This window comes from Schistocerca serialis, chromosome 6 (assembly GCF_023864345.2).
Source record: "Schistocerca serialis cubense isolate TAMUIC-IGC-003099 chromosome 6, iqSchSeri2.2, whole genome shotgun sequence".
Taxonomy (NCBI): Eukaryota; Metazoa; Arthropoda; class Insecta; order Orthoptera; family Acrididae; genus Schistocerca; species Schistocerca serialis.
In genome coordinates, this window is record NC_064643.1 from 215,797,767 (window position 1) to 215,813,298 (window position 15,532).

At 43.2% G+C, this 15,532-nt stretch overlaps 1 protein-coding gene across 1 annotated transcript in view; it reads right to left on the reverse strand.

Moving 5' to 3' along the window:
- Positions 1-15,085, reverse strand: part of LOC126484766 (cytochrome P450 6k1-like) — a 58,508-nt gene extending 43,423 nt beyond the window's left edge. The window contains exons 1-2 of the mRNA XM_050108363.1: positions 15,044-15,085; positions 5,632-5,864 (exon numbers count right to left, since the gene is read on the reverse strand). Coding sequence (XP_049964320.1) covers positions 5,632-5,854 — 223 coding nt within the window. The 5' untranslated portion in view covers positions 5,855-5,864; positions 15,044-15,085. The remainder of the gene's footprint in view (positions 1-5,631; positions 5,865-15,043) is intronic.
- Between the last annotated feature and the right edge of the window lie 447 nt (positions 15,086-15,532).

Consider the following 15,532-nt stretch of genomic DNA (forward strand, 5'->3'; position numbering starts at 1 on the left):
TTGAAAAAAAACTACGTTTACTGTTTCGGGTTGCAAAAATTTTGGCTGCGTAGATAGTTCTATTTCAAAGGACGATGTTAAAATTTGGAAGTTCCTCGGCAGAACTTAAAAAGAGCATGAAATTTCAAAAAATCATATTCAGGCCCAAAAATCGTAGCTAAGAATGAACCGAAGATTGAAGGCTTGTAAAACTACAGACATAGCCGTAGTGAATTTTAAAATTGTACGGGCATAACCGTTCAAAGAATTATTAACACAGAAACAAATCATGGGAACGAGAAGCTTCTAAGAATCGTAGCAATTCCTAAATTTCTTGGTAAAACTGGTCTGGCTTTTTAAGGTATAAGGGGTAGGTTGTTCAAATCTAATACCCGTAATTTCTCAAAAATAATTGCTGTCTGAATTTGATCCCATTATGGAAGAGGACGTCCGTAGAGAGCTAAAAACAAGAAGAGACTAAACCTCACTACCTCGCAAAAAATACACTAAACAAGGTTATATGAGGAGTGTTCAAATGAAATGGTACGAAATGCCGTAACAACCAAAGAGATTGAAATTTGAATTTGCCGCTTTGGGATAACGTACGCGCGAGTTTATCACACTAAAATTTTTGTTCCTTTTATGACGATCTGAATGAATAAACGTGTAGAGTTTACCGTTATTCTTGTACTGTTTCGTGTTATATGATGTTTTTCTGCGAACTTGTGTTTCATAAATGTTTTGTAGACATTCATCTCAGGTCCTTCCCCAGGAACCATGGACCTTGCCGTTGGTGGGGAGGCTTGCATGCCTCAGCGATACAGATGGCCGTACCTTAGGTGCAACCACAACGGAGGGGTATCTGTTGAGAGGCCAAACAAAAGTGTGGTTCCTGAGGAGGGGCAGCAGCCTTTTCAGTAGTTGCAGGGGCAACAGTCTGGTGGATTGACTGATCTGGCCTTGTAACATTAACCAAAACGGCCTTGCTGTGCTGGTACTGCGATCGGCTGAAAGCAAGGGGAAACTACGGCCGTAATTTTTCCCGAGGCCATGCAGCTTTACTGTATGGTTAAATGATGATGGCGTCCTCTTGGGTAAAATATTCCGGAGGTAAAATAGTCCCTCATTCGGATCTCCGTGCGGGGACTACTCAAGAGGACGTCGTTATCAGGAAAAAGAAAATTGGCGTTCTACGGATCGGAGCGTGGAATGTCAGATCCCTTAACCGGGCAGGTAGATTAGAAAATTTAAAAAGGGAAATGTGTAGGTTAAAGTTAGATATAGTGGGAATTAGTGAAGTTCGGTGGCAGGAGGAACAAGACTTTTGGTCAGGTGAATACAGGGTTATAAACACAAAATCAAATATGGGTAATGCAGGAGTAGGTTTAATAATGAATAAAAAAATAGGGGTGCGGGTAAGCTACTACAAACAGCATAGTGAACGCATTATTGTGGCCAAGACAGACACGAAGCCCACACCTACTACAGTAGTACAAGTTTATATGCCAACTATCTCTGCAGATTATGAAGAAATTGAAGACATGTATGATGAGATAAAAGAAATTATTCAGGTAGTGAAGGGAGACGAAAATTTAATAGTCATGGGTGACTGGAATTCGAGAGTAGGAAAAGGGAGAGAAGGAAACATAGTAGGTGAATATGGATTGGGGCTAAGAAATGAAAGAGGCAGCCGCCTGGTAGAGTTTTGCACAGAGCATAACTTAATCATAGCTAACACTTGGTTCAAGAATCATTAAAGAAGGTTGTATACATGGAAGATTCCTGGAGATATTAGAAGGTATCAGATAGATTATATAATGGTAAGACAGAGATTTAGGAACCAGGTTTTAAATTGTAAGACATTTCCAGGGGCAGATGTGGACTCTGACCACAATCTATTGGTTATGAACTGTAGATTAAAACTGAAGAAACTGCAAAAGGGTGGGAATTTAAGGAGATGGGACCTGGATAAACTGAAAGAACCAGAGGTTGTACAGAGTTTCAGGGAAACCATAAGGGAACAATTGACAGGAATGGGGGATAGAAATACAGTAGAAGAAGAATGGGTAGCTCTGAGGGATGAAGTAGTGAAGGCAGCAGAGGATCAAGTAGGTAAAAAGACGAGGGCTAGTAGAACTCCTTGGGTAACAGAAGAAATATTGAACCTAATTGACGAAAGGAGAAAATATAAAAATGCAGTAAATTAAGCAGGAAAAAAGCAATGCAGACGTCTCAAAAATGAGATCGACAGGAAGTGCAAAATGGCTAAGCAGGGATAGCTAGAGGACAAATGTAAGGATGTAGAGGCTTATCCCACTAGGGGTAAGATAGATATTGCCTACAGGAAAATTAAAGGGACCTTTGGAGAAAAGAGAACCACTTGTATGAATATCAAGAGCTCAGATGGAATCCCAGATCTAAGCAAAGAAGGGAAAGCAGAAAGGTGGAAGGAGTATTTAGAGGGTCTATACAAGGGCGATGTACTTGAGGACAATATTATGGAAATGGAAGAGGATGTAGATGAAGATGAAATGGGAGATACGATACTGCGTGAAGAGTGTGACAGAGCACTGAAAGACCTGAGTCGAAACCAGGCTCCGGGAGTAGACAACATTCCATTAGAACTACCTACTGATAGCCTTGGGAGAGCCAGTCCTGACAAAACTCTACCATCTGATGAGCAAGATGTATGAGACAGGCGAAATACCCTCAGACTTCAAGAAGAATAAAATAATTACAATCCCAAAGAAAGCAGGTGTTGACAGATGTGAAAATTACCGAACTATCAGTTTAATAAGTCACAGTTGCAAAATACTAACGCGAATTCTTTACAGACGAATGGAAAAGCTAGTAGAAGCCGACCTCGGGGAAGATCAGTTTGGATTCCGTAGAAATATTGGAACACGTGAGGCAATACTGACCTTACGACTTATCTTAGAAGAAAGATTAAGGAAAGGCAAACCTACGTTTCTAGCATTTGCAGACTTAGAGAAAGCTTTTGACAATGTTGACTGGAATACTCTCTTTCAAATTCTAAAGGTGGCAGGGGTAAAATACAGGGAGCGAAAGGCTATTTACAATATGTACAGAAACCAGATGGCAGTTATAAGAGTTGAGGGGCATGAAAGGGAAGCTGTGGTTGGGAAGGGAGTGAGACAGGGTTGTGGCCTCTCCCCGATGTTATTCAATCTGTGTATTGAGCAAGCAGTAAAGGAAACAAAAGAAAAATTCGGAGTAGGTATTAAAATCCATGGAGAAGAAATAAAAACTTTGAGGTTCGCCGATGACATTGTAACTCTATCAGAGACAGCAAAGGACTTGGAAGAGCAGTTGAACGGAATTGACAGTTCTTGAAAGGAGGGTATAAGATGAACATCAACAAAAGCAAAACGTGGATAATGGAATGTAGTCCAATTAAGTCGGGTGATGCTGAGGGAATTAGATTAGGAAGTGAGGCACTTAAACTAGTAAAGGAGTTTTGCTATTTGGGGAGGAAAATAACTGATGACAGTAGGAGTAGAGAAGATATAAAATGTAGACTGGCAATGGCAAGGAAAGCGTTTCTGAAGAAGAGAAATTTGTTGACATCGAGTATAGATTTAAGTGTCAGGAAGTCGTTTCTGAAAGTATTTATATGAAGTGTAGCCATGTATGGAAGTGAAACATGGACGATAAATGCTTTGGACAAGAAGAGAATAAAAGCTTTCGAAATGTGGTGCTACAGAAGAATGCTGAAGATTAGATGGGTAGATCACATAACTAATGATGAAGTATTGAATAGAATTGGGGAGAAGAGGAGTATGTGGCACAACTTGACAAAAAGAAGGGACCGGTTAGTAGGACATGTTCTGAGGCATCAAGGGATCACAAATTTAGCATTGGAGGGCAGCGTGGAGGGTAAAAATCGTAGAGGGAGACCAAGAGATGAATACAATAAGCAGATGTAGGTTGCAGTAGGTACTGGGAGATGAAGAAGCTTGCACAGGATAGGGTACATGGAGAGCTGCATCAAACCAGTCTCAGGACTGAAGACCACAACAACAACAACATCTCAGGTTGGGATTGTGCTACTTCTGTTTGAAGTATTCGTTGGGCTATGGGCGACGGTGGGTCGCAGCAGCCGATGTCGTGACGTCAGAGCAAGTCCTGACAGACTTTATCGATAACCGCAGCACCAAGAAATAAGTGAAATGGAAAATTGATTGAACCCTAATGAACGATGCTGTAGAAGGAACATCGGGCTCTGATGTATATTTTGAAGTATATTTGGGCCACACATAATGTACTCAACTCCACTGACAATAACTGCTGCTAAAGAAAAATAGAAAAAAGCCGGGGTGGACCAATGAGAGAATAGCAGCGCTTGGCGAGAGTTTCAGATTGAAAATGTTCAATTTATCATAAATTCTTAAATAGAATTTATGGGATTTGTTTTTTCCCCAGTCTTGTGATAGATGCTCACTTCTTGGGCAGCATTGATACTTGCCTTAGGCAGCATATGGCCCTCGGGCCTCGGGTTGGACACCCCTGGTCTAATGAGTGCAGAATATGGACTGAGAGTAAAGTGACGCAAAATGAAAGTAACAAGGAATATTGGGATTGAGCTTAACCATCAACTTACCAAAGTTGGGGATCACGAACTAGTCGAAGTGAGGGAGGGAGTCCTGTTACGTTTGAAGCAAAATAACACATGATGGATAAAGGAAGGAGCACGTAAAAAACAGACTAGCACAGGAATAGATGGCATCCCTGTACAAAAGAAGTTTGCTTGTATCAAACATCGGACTTAATTTGAGGAAGAAATTTTTGATAATGTATGTTTGGATTTCAGAATTACATGGACGTGAATAATGGGCTGTGAGGAAACCGGAAAATAAGAGAATCGAAGAGTTTGAAATGGGGTGCAACAGAAGAATGTTGAAAATTAGGTAGATTGATAAGATACGAAATGCGGAGATTCTGTTTAGAATGGTCGAGGAGAGGAATTTTTGGAACAAAAAGGGACTGGATGGCAGGACATACGAGTATGTCCGTGGTACTTGCGGGAGCTGTCGAGGGTAAAAACTATATGGGAATACAGGATTTGGAGTATATCCATCAAACAATTGAGTGCATTAAGTGTAAGTGCTATTATGAGATAAGAGGTTGGCACAGGGAGAAATTCGTGGCGTACAGCATCAAACGAGTCAGAAGCGTGATGGAAAAAAAAAAATAAAGCACCCTAGCTGCTCACACTTCTCCACGGTTCTGAAAAGTCTTCCCACCCTGTGCCTACTCAATACATTTCCTTGCTCATCAGACACTGATGATTTCCTAAAAAAAAAAGCATAAAAAAGCAGATAGACTGCGGGTGTAATTATGACAACAGTTAATATATCTTTTATATTTTTGTTTATGAAGCTCACTTTATAACAGCAGAAAGTCATTTGGTCCCTGGTTAAGACATGGTGCCTGACTGACTTGATGCACTGTTTACCATTTTACGTACTCTAACAAAGTTGCATACAGTAACAAAGCTGCTACTCCTACTAATAATATTAGCGTTTGAATATAAGCAGTGAGAAGATAGCAGATGATGACAGGCCTGAGAGGTTCAGAGTTTAAAATTCTGAGGAGAGGATGAATAGCGAATTACAGGTGCAGAAAGCTTACCTTTGTGTTTCCTGTACACTTTGGCGATTGTCAAGCCCATCGAGAGCTTGCCAAAGAAGCTGTCACGCAGACTTCCGAATGGGAAGGTCGGCTCGTCGTAAGGTACGCCCCTGCTCTTCCAGAAGCGGTAGTGGATGAAGACGAACTTGAGGTAGATGTAGATTATCGGCAGTGAAAGCACCACCAGCAGCTCCGTGAGCCACGAGTCGAAGTAGATGCCCATCTTGATCCCTCTGGAAGAACGAAGGGATGTTGTTTCAGTGACACAGCTGCTGCTTATCGGATGCAATTCCGTACATACCTCATGTTGCTACGAAGCTTCTTTGCAAGTTCATCATATTACTTCAATGTTTTTACAGAACGTTATGGTATCTGCGCATTTCTGCAAATTGTGTTATCTACTATTGCGTCTGCTAAACTACACTATTTTCATTGTCGAGCGTTATGCGATATCTCGACAGAAAAAGCTATTTATACTTGCGCTATCTTCTTAAGCACTGTTGAAGCATACTGTAGACGTCTTCCCCTTCATGGATTAACTAAGTTGCAGAAGAATAGGAGGGAAATCTGCCGAACGTAACTACTGTTATCGCTATTACTGTCAGTTGGAAGGAGCGGCATCGTGGGACCATTGAAACTGAACACAGACGGTATGAATTCTCGACTAAATCAACATCGCGATCATTAAACAGAGGAGGCAGTTACGAGGACAGAACTTCAAGTACATATGTAGTGTGTGTTCTTTCGGAAGTGTCGAAAAGAACGGGCACCGTTTTCATCCTGCAACAACTGTGAATCAAGACACAAAGGAATTAATGACATTAGCTGCCAATGGGCATTGATTTAAATCAATGAGGAAAGCTCAAAACTTGTGCCGGACTGGGATGCGAAACCGGGCCTTCTGCATCCCCAGTGATCTAAATCAGTGCCCACCGGCAGCTAAAACTAAGAACTTTACGTGTCGTAAAACAGCAAATAATTTTTTCCCAAATTGCAACATTTAAAACTCACCACAGTCTTCGTTTAGCTCAGTACACTTGGTCCACAAGATCCAGGTTCCATTTTTCCGCAGCGGGATAGTTCCTTTGAAACGGCACGCACGATTTCCTTCCTCAATCTTCCCTAACCAGTGCTTGTTCTCCGTCCGTAAAGACCTAGTTGTCGACAGGACTTTAAACACTAACCTTCTTTTTCCCGTGTATTAGATATCGAAGAAATGGTAAATTCCAGCTCTTTTCTAACTCATATCAGATCCCGAGTGTCGGGCAAGATACAAGGGTAGATTGACACGTTTGTAATAAATACAAAACAAAATTTATCTTCCGATTTAATTCGCAGTCAGTGATCTCATTGAGTTTGTTTCGTCAAAATCTGAACCTTTTTATTTTCTCAGTAAAACAGTTTTATAGAATTATGATATTATCAGGGCTATCCGGCCATTAAGTACAGGATTTTGTGAGAGGGATACTCGTATGTCCATACGTTACTATCCAGACGTGGGGTATCGCACATTTCGTACAAGGCTGTGGTTCTGCCAATCCAAGTAAACTTTAAAATAATACGTATTGTAATCAGATTCTAATTTTTCTACGTTATATTCAAAAACTCGTAGGCCTAAATTGAATGAACTAGTTAGTTTTGTAACGTTAAATATTTTTAAATATTTATATCTTATACTGAAGTTTTGCGGACATCATTTTGTAGATGAAAATTGTATCTATTATTTTTGACTTCCTGCCAACTTCGGCAAATGCAGCTTTTGTGAAGTATTCAGTACGCTCAGGGCGAGAGACTGAGCTCATGGTGAGCGAATGTAATCAGATGCTTAATTTTCCGAAATAAAACGGAATCACTAACGAAAAATGTTTCCGGAGAAAAATACTTTTTTGAAATATCAATGACCAGGGAATAAATATTAAAAATGACTGTCAAGAATCTGGCGAATTATCATAGTACTTAAACAGTGGTGATCGCACTGGATAACTACAAAAGATAAGTAAATTTTCTGTTTATTCCCATTTTGCTTAGGTAATTTCTTTTGCACAACATGGTGTTGATACATATCCATTATTCTCTTGGATACAGCAAAACATCTAGTCACTGAATAGTTAATGGCACTATTGGGAAGTTACACAATTTTGACAATTCTAAATAATATTCATTTATAGCACGAATAGCCTATTCATTTGACGATAGTATATTCACTCCGAGTAATTGTGCGAGGTCAGGAAACCTGTAAGACACTCGGGACCAAATCTGGTGCAAGAAAGTGAACACGGTAGAACTATTTAGAAGTATAGATGGTGCACTTTTGTCAACGTAATGTCTACGGATTGGCACTTTTTCTACCGACAAAAGGATTCTCGTACTGGGCGGTGCATAATCACCTTGGCACACAATTTTAACGTTAATTGTAATTTGGGAGTCTACTTTTGGCTACCATCACATCATGACGTCAGGAGCCTGCATGATTGTGCTTCAACGTTTCCAGTCGCAGTTCCGCAATCAAGATATACGTGACACTGCGTGCTAACTGCTTCATACTACGCACAATTTCAATTGGAATATTGGGCTCACATTCAGATAAGATGGGAACGATCTCAAGAACCTCAGTGCGACGGTTTTCTATGACGATACCATCAACTGTGTGAACAATTTCCACAGAGGAATTCTCTATCGCGCCGATAGTAGTGGTTATAGGCTACGATTAAAGTCTTAGCAATAAACGGCCTTGGGTGCTGTTGCGGAATCCCCGTCCCCTCACTATCGGCGCGATCGAGAATTCCTCTGTGGAAATTGTGACATTTTGTCTATTTCTATGAAACGTGTGACCGCTGCCAACAGAGAACTACGCGGTCTATTTATTTTAACGTTTAAACAAATCGAAGAAACACGCATACCAACAGTAACAGTGTAACAAAATTTTCCACTGTTTCGTTGATTTACCACACGTGTCAATTACATTGAAGCGCCAAAGAAACTAGTATAGGCATGCGTATATTCAAATACAGAGATTTCTGCGGTCGGCAACGCCTATATAAGACAAGTGTCTGGTGCAGTTGTTAGATCGGTTACTGCTGCTACAATGGCAGGTTATCAAGGTTTAAGTGAGTTAGGGTGTGGTGTTACAGTCGGCACATGAGCGATGGGACACAGCGTCTCCGAGGAAGCGATGAAGTGGGGATTTTCCCGTAAGACCATTTCAAGAGTGTACCTTGATTGTCAGGAATCCGTTAAAAATCACATTGAGCGGATGGACGTGACGGGTATGGAGACAGCTTCGTGCATTCATGGACCCTGCATGTTAGCAGGAGACTGTAATGGTGTAGGGCGTGTGCAGTTGGAGTGATATGGGACCCCTGATACCTCTAGATACAACACTGACAGGTGACACGTACTTAAGCATCCCGTCTGATCACCTGCAGCCATTCATGTCAATTGTGCATTGGGCAAATCAGCGGGACAATGTGACACCCCACACGTCCAGAATTGGTACAGAGCGGCTCCAGGAACACTCTTCTGAGATTAAGCACTTCCACTCGCCACCACATTCCCCAGACATGAACATTATTGAGCATATTTGGGAGGCCTTGCAACGTGCTGTTCAGAGGAGATCTCCACCCCCTCGTACGTATTTATGGACAGTCGTGCAGGATTCATGGTGTCAGTTCCCTCCAGCACTGCTTCAGACATTAGTCGAGTCCATGCCACGTCGTGTTGCAGCATTTCATTCCGCTCGCGGGGGCCCAACACGATATAGGCAGTTGTATCAGTTTCTTTGGCTCTTCAGTGTAATTTACTGTTGCATCCTTTTAGTGGCCTCAGATCAAGTTCGAGACGCCTAATATAACAATGTTAGACCTCTTTAATTTAATTAACGTCGTCATCGTCATTATCGTCATCAGTAATTTGATGTAGACTACAGGAAACTGGACTTCTTCAGAATTCTCGATACATTACTGTCTGCAGCCATACGTATCGACTTTGTACCTACGTGTTTTCTTGTGTCACCCACCCAATTGCCATTTAGATGCCATCTAATTTTCTCACCTCTTGGAACCCTTCGCAAGATTGCCTAGCTCTACTTATCGTACTTTAGCCTGGTTACATGCCCACGCCAGTTTTGTTTTCTTTTCAACACGTTTGTAATTACGTCTTCGCCTACAGTCCGTTCCCTTATGAACGGCAATTGTTTTCTGTCTGTCCTAGTATTTTCCAAAAGTTTAACATTCCCGCAGCTCAAACCGTGACGTCTAGTTATATTTCATGTACTCCTAGAGGTGACTACATCCATATACTGCAAACCATTGTGAAGTGCATGGCAGAGTGTACTTCCCAGTGTACCAGCGGTTAAACCTTTTTCCGTTCCATTCATATATGGAACAGGCGGAGAATGATTGTTCCAATGGCTTTTTGATCCTTGTAATTAGCTCATAAGACGGTGCACGGTGGAAGGTACCTCGTACGACAACAAGTCATTCCCTTTTCTATTACACTCGCAAATAGTGCGAGGGAAAAACGACTATCTGTACGCCTCCTACGCGCCCTAATTTCTCTCATCTTTTCTTCGTGATCCTTAAGTGAAATTTACGTTGGTGTCACTAGAATCGTCCTGAAGGCAACGGCATATGCCGTTTCTCTAAATTTTTTTCAATACTGTTTCGCGACAAGAACGTCGCCATCCCTCCAGGGATTCCCATTTGATTTCCCGAACGATCTCCGTAATGCTTGTGTTTTGTTCGAACCTACCGGTAACAAATCTAGCACCTTCGATGTGTTCCTTTCTCCGACCAGGTGGGGATCACAAACTCTTGAGCAGTTCTCAAGAATGGGTCATATTAGTTTTCTATACATGGGCTCCTTTATAGATGAGCTACACGTCCCTAGATTTTTCCAAATAAATCGAGGTCGACCATTTGCCTTGCTTACTACCGGTCTCCCGTGCTCCTCCCACTTGACTCCGCTTTTCAACGTTAGGTCTTGATATTTGAGCGACGTGACTGTGTTAAGCAGCACACCACAAAGACTGAATTCGAACATTACAGCTTTGTTTTTCCTACTCATCTACATTAAATTTCCTTTTTCTACATATAGAGCAAGCTACCATTCCTCATATCGAATAGTAGTCCCGTCTAAGTAGTCCTGTATCTCCTACAGACCCTCAACGACAACTCTCTCCCGTACACTACAACGTCGTCAGCAAACAGTCGCAGTGACATCGTTTATGTACACTACCGGCCATTAAAATTGTTACACCAAGAAGAAATGCAGATGATAAACGGGTATTCATTGGACGAATATATTATACTAGAACTGACATATGATTACATTTTCACGTAATTTGGGTGCACAGTTCGTGAGAAATCAGTACCCAGAACAGCCACCTCTGACCGTTATAACGGCTTTGATACGCCTGGGCATTGAGTCAAACAGAGCTTGGATGGCGTGTACAGGTACAGCTGCCCATGCAGCTTCAACACGATACCACAGTTCATTAAGAGTAGTGGCTGGCGTATTGTGACGAGTCAGTTGCTCGGCCACCATTGACCAGACGTTTTCAATTGGTGAGAGATCTGGAGAATGTGCTGGCCAGGGTAGCAGTCGAACATTTTCTGTATCCAGAAAGACCCGTACAGGACCTGCAACATGCGGTCGTGCATTATCCTGCTGAAATGTAGGGTTTCGCAGGGATCGAATGAAGGATAGAGCCACGGGTCGTAACACATCTGAAATGTAACGTCCACTGTTCGAAGTGCCGTCAATGCGAACAAGGGGTGACCGAAACGTGTAACCAATGGGACCCCCTACCATCACGCCGGGTGATACGCCAGTATGGCGATGACGAATACACGCTTCCAATGTGCGTTCACCGCGATGTCGCCAAACACGGATGCGATCATCATGATGCTGTAAACACAACCTGGATTCATCCGAAAAAAAATGACGTTTTGCCATTCGTGCATCCAGGTTCGTCGTTGAGTACACCATCGCAGGCGCTCCTGTCTGTGATGCAGCGTCAAGGGTAATCGCAGCCATGGTCTCCGAGATGATGGTCCAAGCTGCTGCAAACGTCGTCGAACTGTTCGTGCAGATGGTTGTGTTGCAAACGCCCCCATCTGTTGACCCAGGAATCGAGACAAGGCTGCACGATCCGTTACAGCCATGCGGATAAGATGCCTGTCATCTCGACTGCTAGTGATACGAGGCCGTTGGGATCCAGCACGGCGTTCCGTTCCGGCGTTCCGTTGTAGCGAAATGCAGGAAGATCTGCAGCGGATAGGCACTTGGTGCAGGGAGTGGCAACTGACCCTTAACGTAGATAAATGTAATGTGTTGCGAATACGTAGAAAGAAGGATCATTTATTCTATGATTATATGATAGCGGAACAAACACTGGTAGCAGTTACTTCTGTAAAATATCTGGGAGTATGCCTGCGGAACGATTTGAAGTGGAATGATCAGATAAAATTAATTGTTGGTAAGGCGGGTATCAGGTTGAAATTCATTGGGAGAGTCCTTAGAAAATGTAGTCCATCAACAAAGGAGGTGGCTTACAAAACACTCGTTCGACCCATACTTGAGTATTGCTCATCAGTGTGGGATCCATACCAGATCGGGTTGACGGAGGAGATAGAGAAGATCCAAAGAAGAGCGGCGCGTTTCGTCACAGGGTTATTTGGTAACCGTGATAGCGTTACAGAGATGTTTAACAAACTCAAGTGGCAGACTCTGCAACAGAGGCGCTCTGCATCGCAGTGTAGCTTGCTCGCCAGGTTTCGAGAGGGTGCGTTTCTGGATGAGGTATCGAATATATTGCTTCCCCCTACTTATACCTCCCGAGGAGATCACGAATGTAAAATTAGAGAGATTCGAGCGCGCACGGAGGCTTTCAGACAGTCGTTCTTCCCGCGAACCATTCGCGACTGGAACAGAAAAGGGAGGTAATGACAGTGGCACGTAAAGTGCCCTCCGCCGCACACCGTTTGGTCTCTTGCGGAGTATAAATGTAGATGTAGATGTAGATGTAGATAACTCTCCTGAACTCACCGATTCCATATTCTGCTAACAGTCATTCGATCTCGACCAACGCGAGCAGCAATGTCGCGATACGATAAACCGCAGTCGCGGTAGGCTACAATCCGACCTTTATCAAAGTCGGGAACGTGATGGTACGCATTTCTCCTCCTTACACGATTCATCACAACAACGTTTCACCAGACAACGCCGGCCAACTGCTGTTTGTGTATGAGAAATCGGTTGGAAACTTTCCTCATGTCAGCACGTTGTTAGTGTCGCCACCGGCGCCAACCTTGTGCGAATGCTCTGAAAAGCCAATCATTTTCATATCACAGTATCTTCTTCCTGTCGGTTAAATTTCGCGACTGTAGCACGTCATCTCCATGGAGTAGCAATTTTAATGGCCAGTAGTGTGTATAGAGAACATGTGCGGTCAAATCCCACTTCCTGGGGCACTCTTGACGAAACCTTTGTCCCTTATGAAGATTTGCCATCGGCAATTACGTGTTAGGTTCTATTACTTAAGAAGTCTTCAACCCCTCACGTATCAGGAAACCTATTCCTTATGCTCGGACCTTCGTTAACGGTCTGCGGGCGGGCACTGTGTCGAACGCTTTCCGGTAATCTAGGAATATTGAATCTGCCTGTTGCTCTTCATCCATGGTTGGCATGATATCATGCAAGAAAACAACAAACGGAGTTTCTTACTGACGAGGCATTCTCAGTCGTTGCACCACTCTGAAATCTTATCAAGATCCGACTGAATACTTGTGCAGCTTTTTTCCGGCAGTAGTTCATTACAGTTAACTGCACCATCTGCAAAAGTCTGAGGTTATTATTAACATTGTCTGCGAGGTCATTAACATACACTGCTGGCCATTAAAATTGCTACACCACGAAGATGACGTGCTACAGACGCGACAGGAAGAAGATGCTGTGAGACGCAAATGATTAGCTTTTCAGAGAATTCACACAAAGTTGGTGCTGGTGGTGACACCTACAACGTGCTGACACAAGGAAAGTTTCCAACAGATTTCTCATACGCAAACAGCTGTTGACCGCCGTTGCCTGGTGAAACGTTGTTGTGATGCCTCGTGTAAGGAGGAGATATGCGTACCATCATGTTTCCGACTTTGATAGAGGTCGGAGTGTAGCCTATCGCGATTGCGGTTTATCGTATCGCGACATTGCTGCTCGCGTTGGTCGAGATCCAATGACTGTTAGCAGAATATGGAATGGGTGGGTTCAGGAGGGTAATATGGAACGCCGTGCTGGATCCCAACGGCCTCGTATCACTAGCAGTCGAGATGACAGGCATCTTATCCGCATGGCTGTAACGGATCGTGCAGCCTTGTCTCGATCCCTGAGTCAACAAATGGGGACGTTTGCAAGACAACAACCATCTGCACGAACAGTTCGACAACGTTTGCAGCAGCATGGACTATCAGCTCGGAGACCATGGCTACGGTTACCCCTGACGCTGCATCACAGACAGGAGCGCCTGCAATGGTGTACTCAACGACGAACCTGGGTCCACGAATGGCAAAACGTCACTTTTTCGGATGAATCCAGCTTCTGTTAACAGCATCATGATGGTCGCGTCCTTGTTTGGCGACTTCGCAGTGAACGCACATTGGAAGCGTGCAATGAATACCCGTTTACCTTGTGCATTTCTTCTTGGTGAAGCAATTTTAATGGCCAAGTAGTGTATAACAGGAATGGCAAAAATCTGAACACGCTTACCAGGGGCATATTAATTATATACACTTGTCGATGACTTTCCCGTCGAAGAAAAACATGCTGTGTCCTCTTTACCAAGAAATCCTCATTCCAGTCACAAATTTCGCGTCATGTCCCATGTGATCTCTTTCGATGAAAATTAAGTGCTCGTATTTGTTACTGGCCTGGAGGTGGGGTTGTTCGGTCGCCAGCTGCAAGTCTTTCTATTTAACGCCACTTCGGCGACTTGCACGTAAATGAAAGTGAGGTGATATGATTAGAACAACACAAGACACTCAGTCCCCAAGCGATGAAAATTTCCGATCCGGCCGGGAATCGAACGCAGGTGCCCGTCATCTTCACACAGCGAAACTAACCACTTTTTTTTCTTCATTTTATTCGTCATCGTTCTCGTTATTTGGTCTGGGCGGATAATAAACTTAGATGACTGCTTTGGGGGGGAATCGAAACTCAATAAAGTAAAAAAAAAAAGCCATGGCTTTCAGGGGTATTAAGTTTTGCCATAGTGGGAAGGAGAATAGTTGAAAACCATGTCTACGTATGCATTTGCATAGACTGAGTAAATTTCTCCGCACTGCAAAGCAGAGTAGCTGATGCGCGTCACTACATATGTTGCTACCGTAATCTTTCGAATAAGCTATTGGTTAGTACTCACCTGTGTGGCGCCTAACGTCTGTTGGTACTCCCAGTGTGCCTGCTCCCTGCATATAAACTGTGTATCTCGGTACCAGCAGTGGTGCAATATCCAGTTATCAGTCGTTATCTTTAAGCGCTGACATCCGCTGAGGTCGTTCCGATAACAAACGTTCTGTCACAAGATCTCGAGGTGATCAGCGGAAGTCGGCCATATTGCATTTGGAACACGTGATGAAACGGCAATCCAAAGGAAAATCGTCACGTTACTTCTTACGTTCCATGTTTCGTTACGCGTGTTCAGTACGAATTCCAACACTGATCGCTTCCATTGCCCCGCCATAACCGTATTCACCTTCTTGCATCGGTCTCTTTCAAGCCACCACTCGATCTGACGCCGTTTTTCTTCCTATACCGGGTGGTCCATTGACAGTGACCGGGCCAAATATCTCACGAAATAAGCATCAAACGAAAAAACTACAAAGAATGAAACTTGTCTAGCTTGAAGGGG